This window comes from Python bivittatus, unplaced genomic scaffold, assembly GCF_059951505.1.
Source record: "Python bivittatus isolate LINGU-HERP-01145 unplaced genomic scaffold, Pbiv_v1 ctg000480_np1212, whole genome shotgun sequence".
Classification (NCBI taxonomy): Eukaryota; Metazoa; Chordata; class Lepidosauria; order Squamata; family Pythonidae; genus Python; species Python bivittatus.
This window is the reverse complement of record NW_028277075.1, coordinates 24732405-24757819: the sequence shown is the minus strand read 5'-3', so window position 1 is coordinate 24757819 and position 25415 is coordinate 24732405. Positions and strand designations below refer to the sequence as shown.

The 25415-nt window shown below is 35.9% G+C and overlaps 1 protein-coding gene and 1 long non-coding RNA gene across 4 annotated transcripts; one reads left to right on the top strand and one right to left on the bottom strand.

The window, feature by feature from the left end:
- Positions 1-79: 79 nt before the first annotated feature.
- On the top strand, positions 80-8061 carry OIP5 (Opa interacting protein 5). Its single transcript, XM_007433674.3, has 5 exons — positions 80-510; positions 1826-1892; positions 2738-2857; positions 4952-5033; positions 6399-8061. The coding sequence occupies exons 1-5, from the start codon at positions 237-239 to the stop codon at positions 6543-6545; spliced, it is 690 nt and encodes a 229-aa protein (XP_007433736.1). The 5' UTR covers positions 80-236; the 3' UTR covers positions 6546-8061.
- Positions 8062-15588: 7527 nt separating this feature from the next.
- On the bottom strand, positions 15589-24613 carry LOC103048935 (uncharacterized). 3 transcript variants are annotated; one of them, XR_003085328.2, is made up of 6 exons: positions 24526-24598; positions 24041-24265; positions 22873-22991; positions 20352-20477; positions 19317-19397; positions 15589-17686 (listed from the first exon to the last, which is right to left on the bottom strand). It is a non-coding gene; the product is annotated as an uncharacterized LOC103048935 (long non-coding RNA). The 3 variants fall into 3 exon arrangements; XR_003085327.2 differs by lacking the exon at positions 24041-24265 and having other exon boundaries at positions 24526-24613; XR_456321.3 differs by lacking the exons at positions 22873-22991; positions 24041-24265 and having other exon boundaries at positions 24526-24604.
- Positions 24614-25415: the final 802 nt, after the last annotated feature.

Sequence of the window (25415 nt, the reverse complement as noted above, 5' to 3'; positions counted from 1 at the left end):
ATCACTTATAAAAGGGGCGTTCTGGTTTCCCAGAGACTTACTTACTGAGAAGCTCCTGTGTTCCCTTGGCCTGAATTCTCGTAGATCAATTAGGTAAAAGCGAGGGGAGAACGGGCTTCCTCTCCAATGAACGGGGAGAGGGGCTGCCCTTGCTAACTACCCGCAAGAGCTCGAGGGGGCGCCAATGAGCACAGCAGGAGGCGGGAGCCGCGTTTGAATCTTTGGCGGAAGGCGGGATGGCCGTAAGAAAGCAACTGCGGCTTCTGTTTGAGGAGCCGCGGGTGGGCGGCGCAATCACCGTAGAGCGGGCGGGACCCAGGACCGGGCCGAGCTGCCGAGCCCAGGGAAGCGCAGTGAAACCAGAGCCCCGCGGCGAGCGGGTCCCGGGCGCTCGAGGACTCAGGCTGGAGGACTGCGTTGTGTATCAGTGCCAGCGCTGCCGGGCCGTATTAGGAGACTCGCTCCACTTGTGCACGCAGGAGGAGAAGCTCCGCCTTCTGGTTTGTTTCAGTGAGTTGATCCGGTTCTTGACACGGAGAAGGGAAACAATAGTCGCAGTAGGTGTTGTTGTCCGCGAAGTTTCGAGGTGCACCAAACATTAGTAAGGTAGCAGGAAAATGCAAATCGTCCTGCACGAAGGACGGGATTGTTGCTGGCGAGGACGTGTACACGTGTTGTGCTTGTAAAGTGTGAAACGGTCGTAACTAGTTGTTTCCAGAGAGGAGAGTTTTTTGGTGTAAGAGCAAAACATCGTACTTTTTTCAGACATGTTTTACCCTTAACTAATTAGCATGGTGTTTGTTAATTCCCCCCCCCGTAGGATTTGTTTGTGCATCATTAATGGTTGACCCTTAAAAGTATTGATTCCCTCAGAAAATATTGTATGATGATATTCAGGAATATGAATGGGTGTGTTACATACTCATAGCAAGATAAACGGCTCTCCCTGTACACTTTTTTTGGTATACATTAAACCATATAAACATCTATTTAAATTTCTATTGGTGTGACCAAATTCTCTGCAAAAGGAAATGATAAATATCTAAAACCAATACTGGGCATTCCAAAATGCTTGTTCAGCTACTTGACCATTTCACAGTCAATGCAACTGATAGGAGTGGTGGGACTTAATACTTGTATTAAGAACACTAGTATGGATGGGGGACAAAAATTCTTGCTACTCTACTGCAGTTGTTAGATTTAAATATTGGACATCACTGAATTTAACGAAAAGGATTCTAAGACAAATCTTTCTCTTTTTAGATAGGCATGCATCTTTTATTACATAAACTTGCCCATTATGAAGGAGATCCTTAAAATAATTCAGTGAGATTAGTTGGGCGGTGTGTGACTGCACTGGTTACCACTACTTAGTGGTAATTTGAATACAAATTTTTATTCTTTGATCTTAGGTTGCTACATGGTCCATTATACATTATGTCTGATGTGCAAGTGGCATATAAATTACTATAATAAATAAGAACAGGCTATTTTGTTTAGAGCTACAATAGAAATTGCAGGTTAATGATGTTTTTCAAATGACTTTTATTATTATGTGATTACTCTCACTTTATTTTGTATTGAGAAAAAGGCTTTCCAGTACAACTTGGATTATGTGGATAATGTATGTGACATCTAAAGTTCATATTGGGTGGATTCTACCAATAGCTGTCTCTTTCCTTGCAACGCAGGAGGCTGGAAATATTTTTGTTTTTTGCAAAATCTGAAAAAAAATTGTAATGCCTAAACTACATTAAAAAAAGTAATTAGTTTTGGGGAAGCATTTTTATTGCTAATATTCCAATGCTGCTCTTATTTTCTGCAGGGGTCACAAAAAATGTTGTTGTGGAAGACAACTTGATGGTCTGTGTTGAGGGAGACCTCATTGGTTGGTGGGTATCTTTTTGAAAACCTTTCCAATGTTTACCTTGTGATTTAATTAACCATTTTGAATCGCCATAAGACAACAATGTAACTTTAAAACACATGCAGAATTTTTTAAAAACAAAAATACAGCTAAGAGAAGTAAAGCGGTTTTGCCTTTACACTTAAACTTTTCTACTTGTATCTTATTTAAAATAACATGCTTAAATTTCAAATGCTACATCTGATTCTGCATGTAGTTTTTGCCATAGATCTTATCTAGCATATTTCATTGACAGTATGGTTGCTAATGTTCTTAGAGATGGGATAGGCCTTGGTTTTTGTAATCAACTATGGGCATGTTCCCTCTGCTCTGGTGCTGAGATCTGCCCTCCATGGCCAATATGGCTGCAGGAGAGACAGAGGCATCTGTCTGTATCAGTGCTTTCTGAAGCTCTTGTCAGGTCTTACTTAGCTCCTTATAAATATAGGCTTAATGTTCTAAGTTATATATGTTTAATAAGTATTTTTAAATCTTGAACTATTATTTCTGTTGGGTTCCTGAGGGAAATTGTTTTTTTCCCCAAGGACCTGATGGGCAGTTCAGTGAAACTCTTGGTCGGTGTCTGGAATGGGATCATAAGGGATTTGGCAGGAAAATCCCAATATATATAATTAATGTAAAAATATGAAAGACCCAAAAGAATAAGGGAACTGCTGATTGGTGTTTTGTGATTGCAGATTCATTATTAATGTGCACAGAACCAAGAACTATTGCCCATGAGGCTTGAGGTTCACATAACATTACCATAAAGGTTTATGGAACATAATCTGGAATGTTTAACTGATTTCACATGTTGTCATTTTCTTCCAGCACCTACAACACATTGTATTGTCAGTCCTGTGAACTACGTATTGGCTTTGTCCTCTATAGTTCAAAATCACTGGCTTACCTACGAGGCTTCTTCTGCCTTTTTAAGGACACCATCACGTGGTTAGTGTTCTTCAGATGCATATTGAACTGTGTTGGGATATTTTCGTTAATGTGAAGGGTAATCGGCTGATAAAATATGCTCAGTTTAGATATAGAATTGAAGTCTTTAATAAAAGGCATATAGAATGCTTCAGGTTATTTGAAGCATTTCAGAAAGGCCACAGTCCTCCTTGTTTTGGTTGTTAGTACCTTGTATGTGCAGTCTTTTGTCATTGTTACATCAGAATATATGGTGGTTCTGTACCAAAATAATTTTTCTGAATGCTCATTTCAACAAGAGTTCATCCTGGCCTGTAACCATTTTTTGATGCCATGTCTTCACAAAGTTGTCTTTGTCTTATATCCAGCCTAAAACAGATGTATCTAAAAGTTGTCTTTAGTTGTTCCAGTTTTAAAGTCCTGTTTTACATCATCTTCAGACGCAGATTTGGCCAATGTGGCTGCAGGGGGGACAGAGGCACTTGCCTGCATCCGTGCTTTCTGGAGTACTTGTCAGGTCTTACTTAGTTCCCTATAAATACAGGCTTAGTGTTCTTTTGAAAGAGTGCTAGACTTTGTTTAGAAATAGTAGCATACTCTTAAGAAAGGGCTAATCCTGTACTGCATAACTTAAATCATCACTGGATACATTACATAGAGTTTTCTCCTGCTTGTATTAACATGGGGTTTCATGTGCCTGCACTTCTACTTTTATTACTTTGTGGATGGGGCAGTGCTGTTTTGGCTTCATGGCTTCACAGGCTTTTCACAGGCTACTTCTAGGTGCTGCGGTTCATGCAGATAGAACTGGACTTGCTGCCAGCCTTTCCATTCCCTTACAGTGCTAGTAAAGGATAGAGCTCACTTGTTATCGATTGCTCCTTTCTACTTTACCTTGTGTCCCTACTTCATGCCTGCAACCTGTCAGCTAACTATTTTTGGATACAGTATTAGTGCTCTCTCAAAAAAGCACTAGTGTGCCTAACAGGTCACAAGCTCAGAGCACCTCCGTGCTTGCAGCTTGTTAATCAAATTACTTGAGTGTGCCATTCCAAGAATTCACTACAGTTACCTAACCTGCCCCACATTTTAAGGTCAGCAGCTGCTGGTTTCCCTGTTAATAGTAGCTTCTTGGTAGAAGGGGCAGCAAAACCTGGGGAATTTACCAATCACTGTCCTTAAAACAGAACGGCATCAGTTGCTGGCCTTCTTACTGTGACAGAATAGGGCTCAGCAATCAGTAGATGTTCTGCCAGTGTACTTTTCTGCTGGTTCAAGGATTAGTGGATAACACTTTAACCATAGCCATCTTGCTGTGACTTAATTTTCTAAACTAAATACATGTTTAGGAAAACTTAAATTAATTTTACCTTATACAAGATTGAAACATGCCTTAAACATCTTTTGCTTCTTGAAACTATGCTCATTTTATTTCTATTCCCCACTTTATCCAAGAAACTCACTCTAGGAATCTAGCATGCTACCTTCCCTTAAGTATTATTAGTAAGATTGTAATAGTTACAAGTCCAGAATCATCCTGAGATCTTAACAGCTAAGCAGGCATTTGAATTTGGATCTATCAGATCTGAAACCAATACTCTACCCATTCAGGGCAAGGATCCTGAAATGTCTGCAACACCATGCTGGGCAATAGTCATATATCAATTTCAAAAGCAAGACTTTTGTTTCAGTTGGCATCAAAGTAAAGATATATATAAAATAATTAGGACTTAAAATATATAGTCATTTAAAGTGAAATCTGTCACAATATATTGTAATATCTTCAGTATATTATATGGGTACAATAAACAAAAGATGTTGGCAAAGTATTACTGTATTGGTGAAGATCTCAATAGTAATAGCAATAATAATAATATGGATATATCTTGCTAAATTTGATAAAGCTTAGGAAACAAGTATTCAGGGAATAGTGAGGTTCTTGAAATCTAATATTGTGAAAGGTTTTCCCTTTTGCAATGGCTGTTTCTATTCTTTGTCTACTTGCTCACAAACCATTCTGTGGCAGGCTGAGTTAAGTGGATTATCACCCAAAGTGAGCTGTTTATTTTCTTTTTGATGAGCCAATATTAAAATATTTTTTAACGTTGATTTTAGTTACTTGCTACAAACTAAAACCACAGTAGAAGCTTCAAAGGTAACCTGTCCTCTGGTGAGCCTGAAGGAACGTGTACAGAGAGTAAGTGTTTTCTGGATTTTGTTCTTTATCTATACATGCATACATTGGAATTTATTTTTATTGTTTGATTTATATTTATACTATGCATTATCATAAAGAATGAAAAATTAGTACAGTAGAAAACATACAAGGTACTCTGTTACCTATTTATTCTCTTTGAGATTTGCTATGGGCTCTGACAGAGCAGCATTTGTTCCATGTGTAGATATATTGGCATTACCAAAATATTATGGGAAAAGATTGTGCTACGGTGGGTTTCAAACTGCATGGGTTATGTTGAAACAGACCGGGCTTGCTGAACAAATTGTGACTTCACGCCAAATTCTAACTATAATAGATAACTGTTTACTTCTCCATGCTACTTCCACTATCTACATTAAAGTAATGAATCATAATTTTAGTTCAGGATTGGAAAGTCTATGGGCCCATTTGTTTTTTCAGCTGAAGTGTTATGTCAAATTTTTCACCAAATTTGGTGGCAGAGTTTATTGCCTTCCCCCTGTCCCCAAATTAAAGGCCTGTTTGGGAGGTATTAAGATGGAAATCAGAATGATTTGCTTCCCAAAAGGCCTCTTGCTTCCCTTCCCAACCATTAAAGCTTTGGCAGGAAAAACAGGCCCCCTTCTAGTAACACTGTATCATTGAGTGATCTGTGAGATCCCCTAGAAAAGCATACTGCTGAATTGCATTCCTCTCAGATGTTGCTCATTCCTGCTTTAGTTTAACAAATTAGTCTTTGACACTGAAATTTTCATACTACAGGTAGTCCTCGACTTACTGTTAATTTAGTGACCGTTCAAAGTTACAATGGTGCTGTAAAAAGCGACTTGCAACCAGTCCTTGCACTTATGACTGTTGCAGCAGCCCTGTGGTCATGTGATCGTGATTCAGGCACTTGGCAACTGTCACACATTTACAGAGGTTGCAGCATCCTGTGGTTACATGATTGGCATTTGTGACCTTCCCAGCTTTTGATAAGCAAAGTCAATGAGGAAACTGGCAGGGAAGGCCGCAAATCATGGTCAAATCATGGTCTCACTTAACAACCATAGTGATTCACCTAACAACCACAGCAAAAAAGGTCATAAAATTGGGAGCAGTCACATGATGCCTCACTTAAAGACCGTGCTGCTTAATAACAAATTTTCTGGCCCCTACTGAGGTTGTAAGTCAAGGACTATCAGTATTATGTTGCGGTTGAATACTGAAGGTGTTAAAAGAAAATTCGGTTTCTGCAGCATTGTCTATATGAATATTTTAAAGTTGCAACATAACATTATTTTAACAGTATTTGTAAAAAGTCAACTTGCTTTATATTCTATACTACTTCATTCTGTTTACACAGAGTTTTTTGTTTTTTTCTAGTTAAAAGAGAGTCTTGTACTAGCTCACATGCACGTGGAATTGCTAATTAAGAAACTAGAAGAATTCAGTCAACAAAGGACCGTATCTGAGAAGCAGAGCTGTAAGGGAAGATCATGTGGATATACAAGGAGAAAGCTGAACAGTTAACTTTTTAGAATTGCCTGTCTCAACTAATTGTTTTCACAATTACTTGTGTTTGTAATTGAACATGGCAATTAATATGGCCTTAGACTGGCAGGTTGATGATACAAAATGGTTTCCTTTTCTAGCATGCTCGAATGCACATAATGTTTGAACATGAACAGCTATCCCAAATCATTTTAACTCTTACATATAAGTATTTCTACTATACTTTCACAAAAACCTTAAAACATTGCATTGCTGTTCTAAGATTGCATTGTAAACAGATTGGAAACTGGATAATCTATCTGAAAGAAATAAACATTTACTTTGTACATTTCTTTGGAAGTCACCTTGCCTGTTTTTTACATTTGAGAAAGATGTGTTGCCTCAGGACTCAGCTGCAAACTGTGTTCAGTAACATTAAAATTGGTCAAAAAATGAAACGGTTGAAATATCAGCTTAAAATTTTATCATAAAAATTTTAAATCATTGCCCAGACTACCAAAGTAGCAATGTTTTGAGGAAATAAGTTTATAATTATGGGGAAAGCTTCACTAATGTGCATTGTATTAAGTGTGCATGTGTGTGTTTTCCTTTTGTCAGAAGGGCTAAGGCCAGAAAACTCAGTTGCCTGGTTATTGTACTCTCAAGATTTGAGATATAGGCTACAGTGGCTGTAATAGGATTTTTTTTCAGCAAGTAAGGACAGGATTTGTCTTTCTTAAAACAGTAAAATGTAAACAGTTGTCTCCTTTGAGTCAAACTGATCAGTACCAATCAGCTTGGTCAGTAGAAAGAATACTTGGAGTTCTTCTGCAGAACCACCACATCATAATTCACTTATTACAGTCTAGTCTGGAAGCCGGGACAGCTCCAAAGGAAGAAGAAAGAGAGGGGTGTCAACCGGGTGAGATGGACCTTTACTATTCAACTATTCTTAGAGAACACCTTAAGTAACTTAAAGAGATTTTTAAAAGTGAAGAAAAGTGGATCAAGTGGCGAGATTGAGCCTTATAAAAAAAAAAGGGGGGGGAAATCCTTTCTTTTTAACTTTCCCTTTTTAGTGGAATTGGCAAGATGTTTTTCTTTTAAAAAAATATATTCTTAACTGGACTGGCTTTTTCTTTTCAATACTCAATAATTCTTTATCTTAAGCTTCTTTTTTGACTAAGATTTCTCTATTATAAGAAATTTATATTTTTTGATTTCGAAATGGGGAAAGTGGAGTTAAGAGAAAGTAAATGAAAGAAAGTTGCACTGCCATCTAGAGGCTCGACATAGTGCCTTTTTTTTTTCCATTGTGACGTATGCTCAAGAAAAGATAGTGGGATGTGCATGTTTATACAGGTGCCATCCGAATAATTATAAACAAGAAAGTGGAGTTGAAAGCGACTTTGAAAATAATTTAAGATGGAAAGTTTGAGTTAGTCACAAGAGCCTTGATTAGTGGCAGTAGCTCTTCTTTCTGCTAGAAGCTCTGCTTTGCTCTCTATTCTCCCCCCAGTTGGATTTTTAAAGAGACCTAGCCTTTCCCCTCTTTTTTTTTTTTTCCTTTTGCTTTTTTTCTTCTCTCTCTTGGCAAGAACAAAGATAAAGAATCCTTTGACTTAATGAAGGTTTATACAAGATAATAGACTATACGAGAAACATAATGCAGAAAAAGATTTTTAAACTATTGAGGATGACTATAAAAAACTGGAAGAAGAGCTGCAGAAATTCCTGCAAAAAAAAGAAAAAAAAGATATTAAAGCTAAAATGGACTTAATTAAACATAAAACGGGATCAATGGAAAAGGAAGAAATAGCACAAGAAATTAGAAACATTAAACAATTATTTTGAGGCTTATAAACTGAGAATTAAAAGGGTTAATCAACTGGTTCTTGGTACTGAGGGTGAGAAAAAGATTATACAAGATTATAATGGAAAATCGTACTAAGAGAATGCATAAAAAGAAGTAAAACAATATTGAAAGAAACTACTCCAGATGCCTAAAGAAAAAACGAGGGGAATACAACAATGATGGAACTGACAGAAGCTTCAAAAAGCAGAATGTTTGAAAGGACATTTATTATTGCTTTCTCTTATTCAATAATATAGAGAAAGGAATAAACAGCTAGATGTTTTGGGATACTGAATGAAAAGGGTGAACTTAAAACTATGCAAGCGTTGGAATAAAGTATAAAACTGAGATATATAGTTAAAAATTGTATTTGATTGTAAATGTTTTGAGAGATTAGACTAAAATTCATACATGGTTGGATATAGTAACATATAGATTTTAAACTAGAGACATCTTTGTTGAAACATGTAGTGAAGAATTAAGTATGTTTTGATAGTGGTTAGAACTGTAACTTTTAAGAATTGGAAGAATGAAAAAGTACCTATGCAGGAGGAAGTTATTGAAAATTATGGAATGTGCAGAGATGAGTTAAATTGAGATTTGAAATTAGAGTAAGAAGTAATTTTATATGACACGGGATTTGTTTTATTAATGATTGGATGAGAAAATATAGTAATGTAATGGATTAGGAAATTTTATAATAGAAATTTGATATTATTATATATATACACATATAATCGATGGATAAAAATGTACTACTAATCCTATTGAAAGTTAAAATTTCTTGTAATAAATGATTCTATAGACTAGCTATGAATGATTAATAATTGTTAATTGATAAGTACACAAGTATATTTTGAATAGATATGAGAATTTAAGATTATGAAAGGGGCACCAACGAGTTGGTAACTGGTTGACACACGGTATAAAATGGAAGATGTTTTTTTTATGCCTTTGTATGTTTTTGTTTGTTTATGTATGTTTTGTGTTTGTTGTAAAGAATAAAAAAATTTATTTAAAAAAAAAAGTGAACATCTAGAAGCTTGTCTCTCCTGTGAAGGTGGGGCAGTCTATAGCTGTTCATGCTTTTGGTAACCACCAGTCTTTACTTCAGGTTGAGAAATAACACACACACACCAGGAGTAACATTTCTGTACCTTGGGTGCAGAGCATATACATCAGAACACCTAAGTTTTAAAATATTATACAACTTAATGATTCTTTAACTTAAACATTTTCCTTTGTATGCTGAAGGGAAACCAAAATGGTACAATAGTCTTTTGTACATTTAGCTGTTTATTTCTAGAAAAAATGACACAGACATTTTAGTGCATTCTCAGCTCATGCTGCTTTATTGCTAAAAAATTATATACAGGTGCAGAGTTTCAAAGTTCATTTTTGAGCAATTATTGTTTACAGTGTCAAAAGAATACATTTAACACATTCCTCCCCTTCCCCAAATATGCATAGATATAAAAGCAAGCTGCCATCTGGAAAATATCAGGTATATACATGGGCAAATTGTTCATATTGATACTTAATGTGTATAATGGAATAGATGTAGCCTATTCCTTGTCTCTACTTACCCAGATGAGTTTATCTGTTAGTAAAAGGCATACTGTCTGCCAATCTCTTTGTAGTTTATCTTCAAGACTTAACTTTTGCTACCCATTCTTCCCAGTTTTCAAATAATTTAGAATAATATTTTGTTTTGAAAAAAAAAAATCCATTTAGTAGCAGAGTCTTAAATCCTACTGTTTAGCTGAAACACCTGCAAACAATCTACAAGAGAAGTAAACTTTGGAAGGGAAAATTTAGAAATGAGATACTGTTGTCTATTTCACTTGTTAAAAATGGTTTGCAAGACTTCAATCACAACTCCAATACATCTAGCTATCTGGAAGTTACTGATTACTGGCGATGGTAGTACAAAAATATGGTTGGAAATGTATATGCCGGGGAAAGTTACAAAACACAAAAATGCATAAACATGCCTTAACAAATGTTCATACCTAGAAAAAGGGTTAAAATTTGAGATATACTAGTATTCAGGTAAGCTAAGACTGCCTTTTTGCAAACTAGTATAGCCATAATCTAAGGATTTTAATTCAGGATTTCTTTTTAGCACATCTTAACAGGAAAAGAATGTGCCAATACAGACTTTGCTACAACAGCTATGCTGTTATGTTTCTAGTAGCTGTACATTAACATGTTCTGCTGCACCGATTTTTCAAAATTGAATATTCACACCATCAGTCCTCTAATAGATCAAAAGAGCCACCCCCTACTTACATAGAACTTGAATGTATAATAGATAAATAGCTCCAATTTTCATATTGTAAGGTATCATTATTGCTGGTCTGAAACCAGTTCATTTTAATCTAGCTGCCAAGGTGATGGAAAAAAACCTGAAAAGCCACACCAGTCCTAGAAAGAATACCTGAAAAGTATGGACAGCTTACTCATTTATTTACTCATTGTTTTTTTAGCTGCAACAGGCTCTGGCTGAAGTTCACTATCTACTTAAAAATAACAACAAATCCTAAACTGCTTAAATCATTTTTATTGCCCCATTTTGGATTTACCTATTGCCTTCTCTGTACTCTGAAACTCTGCACCTTTTTTGTTTGTACAACTGCAGCAACCAAGAAACCCAACTTGCCACCAACCATGTTCATATTATGTAGGCTCAAGAGCCACTGTGAACTTGGTAAGAGACCAAAAGGGCTCATTCTACTGATTCCTTTTTCTAATACACAGCGTCATGCTTCGTCCCTTCTTTGTACATTCTGCCCCTTTACTAAAGAGGCAGCATGTTGTCTAAAAAACTGAGAATCAAAGCAGTAAATTCAAGCTATTGGTATATTGGTTCCTATTGCTTCATAATGTATAAATGCATATATCAATTTACTGATAATAGCTATAACACTAAACATTTTAATCATGCATAATTAGAATACTATCTCTAGAAAAGACGGTTTGTGAGTCTATGTGCTTGTGCCAGTGGCATTTTTCCCATACAAGTTTTCCATTCTGAGGGCTTTGTAACCCCACCTGCCTTCACCTGCATGGAAGAGAAAAGAATTGCAACATCCAGTCCTTAAGAAATACTACACTTTATGGAATGTTCTTTGTCCTGTGACTTAGAAAAACTTGGAAATTCCATCTAAAACCAGCTAGGAAGTGCTCAGATTCAAAGCCTCTGTCATTCATTTCCCATGCTCCTAGAATGAAGTCAGTTCCTCTCTACATAACACCCTTCTTCTCTAGAATGCAAGAAATAGACACTCTAATCCTCCCATAGCCAATATACATTCATTCTCTAATCATTTTCAGATTCCAGTAACAAGTATAAGTGCATGCATAAGTGTTCTTTTCTCCCATTTGTTAAGAGATACACTAATGTATTTATTCTGGCAATCTTCTTTGTATAAATCTACATACTCTGTACAGCTCCCATTTCTCTGCACTCCTGGGAAGGTTAAAGTCACTGCCCCTCTCTCTATAGGCTCCTCTTGTAACCCACCCCCAAGCATACAAACAAATGCAAAAACTCAATTCAGCTTAGGTTCTCTAAACCCTGATCAAAACATCAAAGAACTACTACTTGCAATCTATATTCCAGAAACCTGCTTGTAAGAGCTATTTTCTGGCATCTATGTGTCAATATTGTGCTTGAATTCTTACTTGATTTATTGTTTTTCAAAGTGCAAAATAAAGGAAAATTTAAAAATCTAAAAGGGAGGTCTATATTAATTTTTTTCACCACAAAATTTAGAGAGTAGGTTCTGATTAAAATAATAAGAAATCAAACCACTGAAAATGTTGACAGATGAAATACAAGCTTTATGGAACCTTTCATCGTGAATAGTATTAATGTTTCAATAAAACTGATCTGCAGTCAAAAATTAAGAGCTATCAAGAGAATTATTATAATCAAAGAAAGGGGAAAACAACACACAGAATAGGCAGGTTAAGAGCCACTTAATAATTTTTTCTCATCTGTGTTTAGAATTATATTTCAATGTCAAATCTCCAGTAGTTTAAATACTATAATCCCTTACCACTCAGAACAGTGCAGTAATACACTCTAGGATGAGGCTCACATGTTTAAGCAAGCAATTAACAACAATCTAACTAGTTCTTCCAGAATAGCACCACATTCAAGTCTTGCATGCAGTTCTGAGCCCCCCCCATTTGTGACCCAGATTACGAAATTAAATTTTCTATCTTATTATAGGAGCAGTGTTATAATTTCAGCCTAGCACCAGTTTAACCAACAGTGAAAAAGATTTGCAAATTAGCTGTTCAAAACATGTTAGCAGTGAAAAATTGTACTGGTACAGATATGAGATACCTTTAGGATTCTGCCAACGAGTATTTAAACAATCACGTAGGCAACTAAAGTACAAATAATTTTCCAGGATTAGAAAAATTGTAAGATTAATGAACACTTCCTATATATTTTGTGAGCAAAAGTTACCTAAGTTCATCAACTATTTTACTACATATATAGAACAACTAAATGCTTGATTCAACTTCTGAACATTTTAGAAACTTGTGCTAATTTTCACTGATCAGTATAAATATGTACAGAGCAGAAATTTCTATAGAATGTGTATAAACATGCATGCGTGTATATGCATTTTATTTTAAAACTGCTGCCTTATCCCTGTGGATAAATAATGGATACCACAGAATGAAGAGCAAAAATAAAAGTAAAGCCACTTCCTTTAAATATATGTCCCAGCCTTGCAGATGAATCTGGTCAACTGAATCCTGCTTAAGGCAGAGTTCTATATTAGATTTACAGTTTCCTTGGTCTTCAGTATGCACATGCATACAAGGTTAGTGCAACTGCATTTTAAAGAGGTATAAACTGTACTCTCCAGAGTGATGAGGGTAAGAGTTTGCCAGGCAGAGTGAACTGAAACTTGCTCTTCACCTTCCAAGTCCACAAATAGCTTTATAAAATTAAAAAAGAAGTGAAACCGCATCAGATTTGCTTATATTAAAAAATGAGCCAAACAATTATACATGCATACACTACTTTCAGAGAAATCCACAACTTGGTTCAGAAATCTGGATCCCCAAATCTCCTAAATTATATGTCTGGGTAGAACCCAGCCTCAAGGATTCTTTGTCTCTTCAGAAATGATGATCAATTATCTACAACCATTCTGTGTAAGTTTTCATTAGTTTCAACACAATAAACATCTTTCCTAATTATATCAATTTTGAAAAATAAAATTCTGGAATTTTTGCAAAGCCTTGCCTGTAGCATTCAAGCACATAGTTATGTGGTAGAGAGGAACTTTCCAACATTTTAATGAGAAATTCAACTTCCTGCAACATAGAGCACCGCAAACCTATTTGGTTAATACCATTTATTCTACTATACAATTCTTGCCAATGCAAGTTAGGTCCTATTACATGCAAACAGTTATTGCTACTAAAGTTCTATTTATTGTCATCTTATGGCTTTATTTGCATCAGGGATTCTTCCCCCTACATACTGTGCTATTTTGCATTCCAGTTTCAGAGGTATTTTTCCATCAATTCTCCCAATCATCAACACCATTTCATTCAATTATACTGTTGTTCACAAGAGAACCCCGATAAAGCTCGGGCCCTCACAATTCATCTCCAAATGACACACCTTGCCACTTCCATGAGAAAACAGAGAGATCTTTAAAAAGTAATTCTGCAGTTCTCTGGCTTAACAGTTAAATTACATGTTTCATATTAAGTTTTACCAATAAAGAAATACAAAGTCAGAGACATCTCTTCCCTCATCAAGGTGGCCATTTATAGATAAGTTTTAAAAAAAAAAAGATGCAGTATCCCCTTTAAGCTAAAAGTAGCATTTAAACCATAAACATAAAGATCTACAAAGAACCAGATTCGTAACTTAAAACTTGCTTGAACCAAAAACAAAAACTTAAGTAGATGAGTTACCTAACTGAAGCAGTATTTTCAGAAAAGAAAGGGGGAAAACACCTACTAAGATTAATTACTGTAATGTAAATATAGATATTTGGAGGCAAGAATTAAATGGGATCAAATAGTTGAATTAGCAGAAAACTCCAACAAATGCTTCACCGAAATGGCAAGGTAAGCAAAAATTTGAAATTTGAATAATGAATGCTAATAATTTAGATGCATTCATAAATAACTGTACAGTAATACCATTTCTAGTTTAGTTGATTTTGCAAGATGCTACTCGATTAAGAGCTGCCATGATATATTGGCAGATATGTGCAAGCCCCAATCTATCATTCAGTTTCTACAAGCAACAGTTATACCGCAAAACGGTATCCATTCTTGTCTTAATGCAAGCACAGAAACAAGCAATAAATCTGATTCAAAACATACCAAACCATTTTTGTGGGAAACACAATCTATTTTAAAAAAAAAAAAAGCATAAGTAGGAAAGACTAGTCATACGCTTATTCTAGTCCCTAAAATTTAAGAATTTACATTATCACTTATTTTTCCCATTGTAGCAAAATATTCCATGATTCACAAAGGGTGTTAAAGATTGTTACTTCTATTAGGGTTTCACATGCAGTTTCTTTAAGTGCACTCAAAATGTACCTGGCTGTTTAAAGATTATTTTCATGCAATCACTATGAAATCCACATCTCACTGATTCTATGCAGCAGGTTCTTCTACCATTGCCTAGAAAGGACACTGCATCTTTAGACCATGACCATCACCATGTCAGTTTCCTATAAATTACATCATCAGCTTCATTAATTTGTCACTCTGAAATTGTAAAAAAAGTACTACTAGGCTCATGCACTGATCCTAACATGGCACTACAGTTTTGCTACAAAGCACTAATGCTTATGGAACTATACACATTTTAAAATGGAAGACATTGGTGATTTTGTTGTTCTCAAACAACTTGTAACATTTTGTCCACAAGTATTAAAATATATTTATATGTATATATTATACTATTGCACATGCCCCATATTTGCTTCATCTTTCATATGCGAAAGATTTCCTGCCAAGGTGGACAACAGATGAGTATGTAAAACCAAAAAATTAAGGCAATATTGCCTCTGGATAGTACGGTTAAGGAGATATAGCAGGGTAAGTAAACTGCAAAATTATTTCCTGGGCATAGAGGGCAGTTTTGTTGTTTCTCCAATACGAAGTTTACTCTTAATGCAGACGTATTCAATAAAAATAGATACATTATTACAATGGAGTTTAGTGGGAAAGGGGATAAAGGACTGATTTTCTTCTTATATGATATGGTTATTTTCTGATAATTTGAGGAAACTAAATTATATTCCCACTCTGTCCCATTGTATTTTCTTCCCCACAAAATACCTCTGAGGTATAAATAGCTAAAACAATATTCAAAAACTGCTTGAACTACTATCATGCTGCTTTCTAATTTTCAGTAACAGAGTTGCAGAGAACAGCTTATACTTCATTAAGTTAGGCTTTACTTCTGAAACCCTGATAATCCCAAAGGATAACCAAATTATTTTAAAATTTAAACTTTCGTTTGAACAGATTTCAGGGCTTCAGATCTATTTGAATATTAGTTAAATATTTCATTTTTGTCCTGCAGCTATAGATTTTAAGCCCTCTGAAAGTGTTCTATTGAAACATCTTTTGAAAAACAATTGTACAGGTAGCCCTCATTTAGTGACCGCCTTGTTTAGCAACCATTCACAGTTACAACAGTGATGAAAAAGTAGCTTTGCGACCCTCGCATTTATGATCTTCAGAGGTCTGTAAAGCAAAGGAAAGCTGAAATAAGATCATAAGCACAGTTGCAATTTCACTTAGTGACCACTTCGCTTACCAAGCAAGTTGCTGGTTCCAACTGTGGTCGCTAAATAAGGACTACCCATACTTCATTTTTATTCAAAGAAAGCAACAGAATAAATGTTCGCCCTTTTATCATATATAAGCTAAACACAAAATGACAAACAAATATAAATGCTTCGCTAGGTATATTCCCCTTATTAAAACTATTTAAAACATACACATGTCCCAAATGTTCTTCTATCAGCCACTAGTTTTCCTCAGAAAATAACATTTGTCATTAATCAGCCAAAAGCATTCAACATTCTTAGCCATGACTAACCATTATTAAATGTATTCCCTTTAACTCAGATTGAGGATATTGTTAAACTATTAGCAAACCTAAATTAACATTTGAATAAAACTGAAATAAGGTACACTACTAAGGGCTCCATGGCTCAGCAAGAAAAGAAGACATAGGCCTTTGTACCCATTCTGGCAAGCTGTGGTTGAAGAGCAGTTTTTATCCCAGCTTGGAAGAAACTGTCCAGTATAAACACACACAATGGAAATAATTTTTTGTAAACATGTTTAGAACCCAATTTCCACCTTAACTGTGGGTGACATAGTAATCAATAATGAAGAAGCCCTTCCTGAGCATGTCTAACTTTTGTTCATCTAAGCAGTGGAAAGTTTTACATACAAGGTTATACTGGCATTGTTTTTCCTTTCAGGCAAAAGCCTGGATAGATAAAAGTCATTGTTCCTTTTGCTGTTGAATTCCTTAGGGAAGAATAGGGATTCTTAGTAAATTCCACTGACCCAAGGCTTATTGTCTATACTTTTAAGTCTCCAATCTTCATTTCTTGGGACATGCTACTAATATCCCCCCCTTTCCAGCTTTGATGTAGATTCAAATGTACATAAAATAAATCTTTATCTGTTTGCTTTAAAAAGTGAGAATACACTTAAATGCAACATACAAAATGATTATTACATAGCTGCATTAAGATTGTTATCTACTTATAAACTGACTCTTTTAAGAAGGAAAATTCTCAGTGGGAAATCTTTCAAACTATTTATCTTTTTTCTTTTATAACACATGTATCCGGGTTCTTCTGCCACAATTTTTCATCAAGGTTTCTGAGACAGTACTTCAAGGACATACCAATCTGTTAGGTTCTCCAAAGATTTTTGTGGTGAGTTATCTTACTAAAATATATTGAAGGGAACAAAGTATGAACAAGAACTGGCAATTGCCTGTATTTGTATAAACAATCATTTCTAGAGAGCAAAAACCCTAAACAAAGGCCTGGTTTACCTAACAGTATGAAATTCTACATATTCATTTCAGTTATTTTGCAAGGGCTGTACTTTCCACCTCTGTAATACAGGCTTCATATAACAATTTTTTATGATAAGGAGCTGGAAAAGAATCAGAGCAGCATTTCTTCAATTCCTTTTAGGGAATAAAGGAAAAGTTTTCTTCACAAGTCTGGCATTTGTGAATAGCAATTCTTTAGAAACAGCCTCTCCTGGATCAAAAAGAAATGACCTGGAATCAAACACACACAAATTAATATAATGAATCTGAAAACAATGTTTAATTTCATAGTAACTTGGCATTTTAACACTGGAAAATAATCTGCAGATAAATTTTAGGGTAATGTCAACAACTGGAGTATTGTACTATCCACAGTGTTAATTATGGCCACATTCTGCTCACTCTTGAGATTCATTAATTTCTCATACGCAGCAAGACTACTGTATAATCCTAGAAACTGAAGATTCTTTTTGCCTCATAACACATAAATATCACTGGAAATCATTACCATGAAAAGTAACTAAGTATGGAAAATGTTATTTCTATTGCAGTTGAAAATATGGATTGTGCTAAATGTACAAAACACAGCAGTACAATGTTCTAAAGTAATCCATTGATAACAACTGAGTTGAGGTCCAAGAAGTTTATCATTTGGAATGCAGGGGAGGCTTATTTTAGGAATTAATGCTATTTAATTTAAAGCTTTCCATGGAATAAAGGACAACAGAAAACTTTTAATGAAAATTATAGTAGTCTATAAGCTCCTAGCAATATCAAAGAATGTTCAATCATTTCAATATAACCTATACTGTCAGATTGTAGAGCAAAGATTGCATGAGAAGATATATTTTCAAATGACAGTTTGAACCAATGCCAAAATACACATACTAATTTTCCATCTCTGCACATTTTTTTATTTCCCTCAAAGGACTTCAAGTACTTTTGAAGCTTAATAGCTATTAAAATATAGCACTCCCTTCTGTACTTATTGTTACTTAAGAATGCTATCGTTTTTTTACTTCCATTTTCATTAAAACCATAAGAATATTTTTCTCTGTATAAACAAAAAAAATTAAAAGTGCTTAAAGTTTATAGTCAACATATCAAGTCAAGCAAGACCATAAAAAGCAAATGTTAAAATTTCATGGATGATGACTCTTTGTTCTGAATGATTATATCCAGTTAGTGTTTTAGGCCTACATGGTATAGAAATAAATTGATAACAGGCAACAGGGATTCTTAAAATTCACTTCACCCACAGAAACAAAGTTAAACAGTACCTTAAATGTTATTTTGCCCACTCCCTATCAATGCTGGGAATCTACTACAACAGCATTCCTGACAAATTACCAACTAAGAGGGTAGACTCGTTTAAGTGATTTAAAGAAGAAAAAGGACAGTTTAAATCAATGATATAAATCAAGTTTATTTCTAAATAAAGGTGAAAGCTTTTAAAACAATAAAAATTTAACTACACTAATAAAAAAAAGATTGTGGACAACTGATGGAAAACTAGCTGAAAATAAGGTAAAATATATCAATGAGATAGTCTTACCTATCAGTCTATTAACTATTTTGAAAATAAAGATTAGTCTAGTGTAATTTGTCTTTGATTTAAAAGAATAAGAATAGATTTTGCAAAGTATCCTTTTCTCAATGCTAAGAGATCAACTCTTAAAGATCTGAGAATCTTTCTAATATCAGCATCAAGCTACTGATAATATCAGAGCTATAGATTAGACTAGAAGGTTACAAAAATGTCCTGGAAGAAGCTAATGGCAAACAACTTCCATATCATGCCAAGAAAACTATTAGTCCGTGAAGTTACCAGGAGCCAAGCTTATCTTGAAGGAGTTTTTACCTTTATTGATGGATAATTCCTGGATTTTCTTCCCTCTTGGAAGATAGGACATTTAGTTGTTTCAGTCTTGTCACAGTTCCTCTGTGAATGTAGAATTTTCATAAATTATAGAAAGGTTCTGATGAAGTTATTCTAGGATTAATTTCTAAAGAATGAGACATTCATATAGAGGAATGTGTTCGCAGACCACCTTTTAAGCTATCTTACTCTATATTTTCGCTTGTACTTTCTCCATTCTATATCTGTACATTTAGTTTATTTTTACGGAATATATAACTGCATTTGTGTCTGTTAAATTTCATTCTGTTATTTTCACTTATTTCTCTAACCTATCAAGATTGTTTTTAATTTGGGGGGCGGGAGTAGCTATCCTACTTAATTTTATGTTATCTGGAAATCTGATAGGCATTCTCTCTGCCTCCTTATTCAAGTCATCCCATTCAATACCTCACTTCAACTTGATGAGGAATTACTAATATGTACTGTTTAAGCATGATTTTCAAGCCAGCTATGTATCCATTTAATTATCATGCCATCCAGCCCAAACCATACTAGCTTGCTAAATCAGAATTACATGGCGTACCTCACCTAATACTTTGCTGAAATCAAGCCATACTACGTTCATACCATTTTCCAATCTATTAAAAAGGTTACCCAATTAAAAAATGAGATAAGATTAGTCTGACAAGATTTATTTTTGACAAATCCATTACAATTTCTGATAATTCCTGCAATGTTTTTAAGATATTCACAGTAGATCCCTTTCAGATCTGCTCTAGAATCTCCCCCAAGTTACAAAAGAAGATTGACAGAAGATTCTGTCATTCTTTCTTTCTTTGAAGATAGGAACAACTTTTATCCAGTTATTCAGCACTTCATAACTTTGCTAGAATTTCTCAAATATAAAACATAAAGGATTGACACACCATCACAAATTCCTCTAGCATTCTGGGATACAATACATCTGGTCCTAGAATCTTAGCGAGCTGTCAAATCATGAGGAAGCAGGCCAACAATTTCACAAAATACACATACCTTTCATTTCATGCTGCAGTAATCATTTTATCACCAAGAACTTTTGCCTGTAGTTTTCAGTTAATACAAGTCTCTTGTTTTCCCTGCCAATCACTGTGGTATACGCACAGACCTAGAGGGGCAACACTGAGGGGAAGACAAGATTTTAAAATACACTTTAGATATTGTTTCCAAACTCATAACCACTAAAGACCTTTATGGTATTCCTTAATATTGGAGCACATCTCCATAAATATACATTAAAATCATAATATGCAATTTCTTTGCAGCAAATAGGCTATATATATAAGCATGAAACAGCTCATCTTCAAGAACATGTATTTTAATCAGGATATAATTCATTAAATTCACGAATGTCCAGCCCTTACTGAGCAGTTTTCAGATAAATGCAAATGTGTGCATACTCTCTGTATCTCTTTGGTAGCCAATAATTCAGCAATCTTAAAATCTTACTTATCACAACAATGAATTAATATATTGGGCCTTTTGAATGCTTCTGACCAGGTTTTAGAGGAAGAAGGAATTAGTTTATAAATCTGGTAAATAGACACTTTTAGATTCTTTACAGGCTTGGTTTACAATTTCCGGGTTTTGCTGTACAAAATACTGTACATCTTTCATGGGTGCTTATGTGAGTAATAGGTATCCTTTACCATGAATATTAAGCATAACTTTGTTGTAAAAGAATGAGATAAGGTGATGGGAAGTAATAACCATTCCTGTTTTCCAGCTCTCTTATTGGTTATGTACCTCCAGGTTCCAGTTACTGTAATTTATTGTGGGAGTTGTAGAAGAATTTAAATACGAAGTCCGCATAATTTAGACATTATTGAGTGGTTAGTGCAATATTGTTTAAACTATTGTGAAAATCCATTTTAGAGACTGTCTTAACACAAGCTAGCTAGAAACTGCAATAAGCAAAGGAGACTACTTTGCTTTGAAGAACTAGATATTTCTTGCCTCTTAAAATATTCTGCATTGCAGGAAGAGGTAATGGAAGAGGTAATAAGGACAAGAATGCTTTTATTTGTATTTGTTATGGATATCTTTCTGTTTGGTATTCTGTTCACTCTTTTATAATGAAGTAGTTCTGCTCATGGGTGATCCATCATTCGACTTCCAGACTTGTCAGCTTTGCATTCTTGAAACATGACTGTTGATTTCAGTAAGCTTCAGCAGATACACAGATATCCTGACTGTATCATTTTGAACATATTTGAACATTTTTCCAAGAATTTTGTTATTTAATTAGTTTTTTTTGTGGGGGAAACTCTAATCTGGGTACTTTGTCAGTTACTGCTGTACCTCTATTATAATCTTATTTTAACCTGGAGGTACATAGCCAATAAGAGAGCTGGAAAACAGGAATGGTTATTACTTCCCATCACCTTATCATCTCATTCTTTTACAACAAAATTATGCTTAATATTCATGGTAAAGGATACCTATTACTCACATAAGCACCCATGAAAGGTGCACAGTATTTTGTACAGCAAAACCTGGAAATTGTAAACCAAGCCTGTAAAGAATCTAAAAGTGTCTATTTACCAGATCTATAAAATAATTCCCTCTTCCTCTAAAACCTGGTCAGAAGCATTTAAAAGGCCCAATATATTAATTCATTGTTGTGATAAGTAAGATGTGATTAATAATAAACATTATAACAACTCCAAGGCACCAATTATTTTTACTGAAGTTAACAAAGAACCAAACAGCAGTAAAGAAATTAAATAGTAAAGGAATGCCATTTCTACTAAAAAAGTTATATATTTCTCTTACACCTTTACTGGGCCAGCTCCCCAAAAAAGCAGTGAAGAATGGGATATTATAATTACAGTATTTGTTTTATATCCTGTCTTTCCTTCAGGAGCTCAAGGTAAGTTATGTGGGAGTCTCCCTTAATTTTATCCCCTGTGACTGAGTGTGACTGGCCCAAAATCACCTAGTTAATTTTCTGACTGAGGGTGGATTAGAATTTGGGCCTCCCCAGTCTTTGTCCAACATCTTGCCTGTTACACTACACTGGTTCACCAGCATGATCCTCTTTGAGATTTTTGTGCCCAAACCAGTAACATAAAACAGAAAGTTGTCCACTTGTATTATTCCACAAAAAGCCTATTTTAGTTTTTTTAAATGCATTTATTCATTAAAAATATTATCGTAACAAATAAACTAGTCATACTGGCCAGTTTCAAAGTTAAATCTCTCCATGACTAAGTTTAGGAAATATTATATGTATGATGCTCCTAGAGTGTCACTAAAATAACATTAAAAAGTTTTCAGCCCCTTCATATCTTTCTTATGTTAAAAACAATTAAATATGTACTATCAAATTGTCACACTTCGTTATTTTCAAGCATTACACTAATAGTTGTTCCAAAATAAAGCTTTTGTTTGAATAAAATATTTAAGCTACATAAATTGTACTTTAACCATTTTTTCCTCAAATGTTTCATTTGAAAACCTTTCAGCTATTAGAAAAGGTAAGATTTACTACTAGACAGTATTTCTATCAGATTACCCTCTGTTCTGTGAGTCCTCTGGAAAAGTCAGGCAAGGGAATGTTCCAAGAACACTACTCAGAGGAACTCAAGATGCTTTCAGACACCAATGCCCAGCTGTGTTCCATGCTTGCCATATCTTGGAGAAAAACAGCTAATTTGGAGATAAATGCCATCTCTTAAAAGCATTTACATATGTTCAAGAAATGCAGCCTAATCTAGAACACTCCCAACTGATCTGATCTGCCAGAATGTGAAGTTTGAAAAAAAGAAAAAAACCCAAAAGGGGAATTGGCAACTACCATTTTTAGTTTCATTAGTAAGACTAGTTAAAAAAAAAAACAACTTTGCATAAGTCCTCTGTTTCTCCACATCTGTCCCTTTATTCAATGATATTTCAGCATCTGAATAAACAAAACTCAGAAGCATCCATTAAAAATATTTTGGCAATATCTACTTCAATAGATGCAGCTGCTTTCAGAGTACACACTGATGAATACAGTGCATATGAATTAATGTATTCAAAATGCTATTCCCAGCCATCTGCAGAATTCTCTAACAATTCTCTATTACATCCAACAAGACCTTTTCCCTAGATGTCTCAATGCATTTTCTAAGACTAGTCATTACTGACTTCATTACAGACAAACTCATTGTCCCTATCATTGCTCTTTATTTCTATTCTTTAAAGAAAACACTTCATCTGTTACTCTTATGAATATGCATATATCACTAAACTATTTTGAAAAGAAAACCGGAATTCAAAAAGGGAGAACACTGATGTGATACTGAAATACCAACTGAAAAAATATGTCTGCCTACATTTGGCCCTCCTACCCATCCCCATTCTAAATTCCAGTTCCAAGTCACAAAATACCTGAGGGTTGTAATAAAGTGTAATTCTGAATCCAAGGAAAACAAAAGAACAAATCACTAATCCGGTTTCACAAAGATAAGGGGACAACCCACTCTTACGAATATTAAACTAGGATGTGGGCCACTATGCAAAATAAAATTTAAAAAATCGATTTGGCGAGAAAAAACGGGCATAAAAGAAAACTCTGGGACAGGCAAGAAAGTCTAAACTACAGCCATCCCGTGAACCTTGGATCCGCCGAGATGACAGCGGAAGCCGGAAAAAGTCTAGAGTTGAACGTATAGATTTGTTTATACCGATAAACCAATTACCAAGCTTGTCCAACCGGTCATGCTTGCGGTCCAACAGAAACTTCCACCCGAGGACTCTGGCTTTCCATTAGCCATTCTGATCAGAAGGGCTAGCGGTGCCTTCCTCGCAGTTGCAGAGCTCAGTGCCGCCCGTGAAGCGCCGTTTCCCATTCCAGCTCCAACGGGACGCAGGCAAAAAGCTTCATCCTTCAGGATAGTGTCCCAGCGCCCATTATGTTTGGCACCCTAAACCAGGGAGGAAAAGGGCAGGGAACACTTTCGAGCCTAGGTCGGATGAAGAGCTAAAGCTCTGCTCGATAACCCTGCAACTTGTTCTGACCAAGAGTCGCGACAGCGAAGCGGGCTCACACGGGGCACAGATCCCTGTTCACCTCGCGAACGGCCCGGGCCAAACCAACCCCTTAACCGAGTCGGGCTTATGCCCAATAAAGCCTAGTGCTCGTAACCCTCTCTGCCGCAGCGCTTGGTTTTCCCCACTCTCTTACCACAGCTGAGGCCCCTGGGCCGCAGCCCGCAGCGGCTCTCGCTCCACTTCTTCCCCTCACTCCGCCATCTTCCCCTCCCTATTTCAAGTCACCCAATCGGAGCCCGCGCGAAACGATCACGTTCCCGACGGATATCCTCTTCTATTGGGCTGAGCTCCTATCAGTCACATCCCACGTTTGATTTTTATTGGACATCCACCCGAAGTCTTGGGCCGTCTCCGCAACACGGAAAGCCTATTGGCCAAGTGGAGGGGTGGGGCGTGCCTCCCTTTTCCCGAATTGCTCCGCAGCGGCGCTGAGGTGGTTAGCGGTTTGGTACGTTCAGCCATTCCCAGCGACTACGGAGAGGAAACGAACTGCAGGGTGGTGGCGGCCGAGACATATTGGAAGTGACTTGGAACCGAACAGAAACGTCAGTCCACCTGGCCTGCGCTACCCCCGGTTTCTTACGTCTGAACATATGCTTTCCCTTGCCCCGTCTTGCGCTCAGTCAACAGTCACTCGCATGCGCACGGCATACTCATACCAGCGGTCCCAGTTCTAGAATTGGAAAAGCCTGACCGGGATTCGTGGGGGCGACTGGAAATTAGAGCTTACCTTGCCGTCGTCGCACACTGAATCGTAACGTAGTTCAGCGTGTGGGGTGAAGACGCTGATGGTTTTTAAATCCATAGATTATAGCGCAGTGTTTTTTATTAAACCAGGTGGTTTACTGTGTTGTGAGAACACAGCGAGTGTAAGTTAACACACACTTAATCAAGGCTTGCAGAATTAACCCAGTTGCCTGGGTTTGTACCACCATAACCTAGTTACACAAACTTAATCACACTAGTTCCTGCACAATATAGTGAGCCACAAGGTAAATAATCACATTTGTGCCATCCCAGACT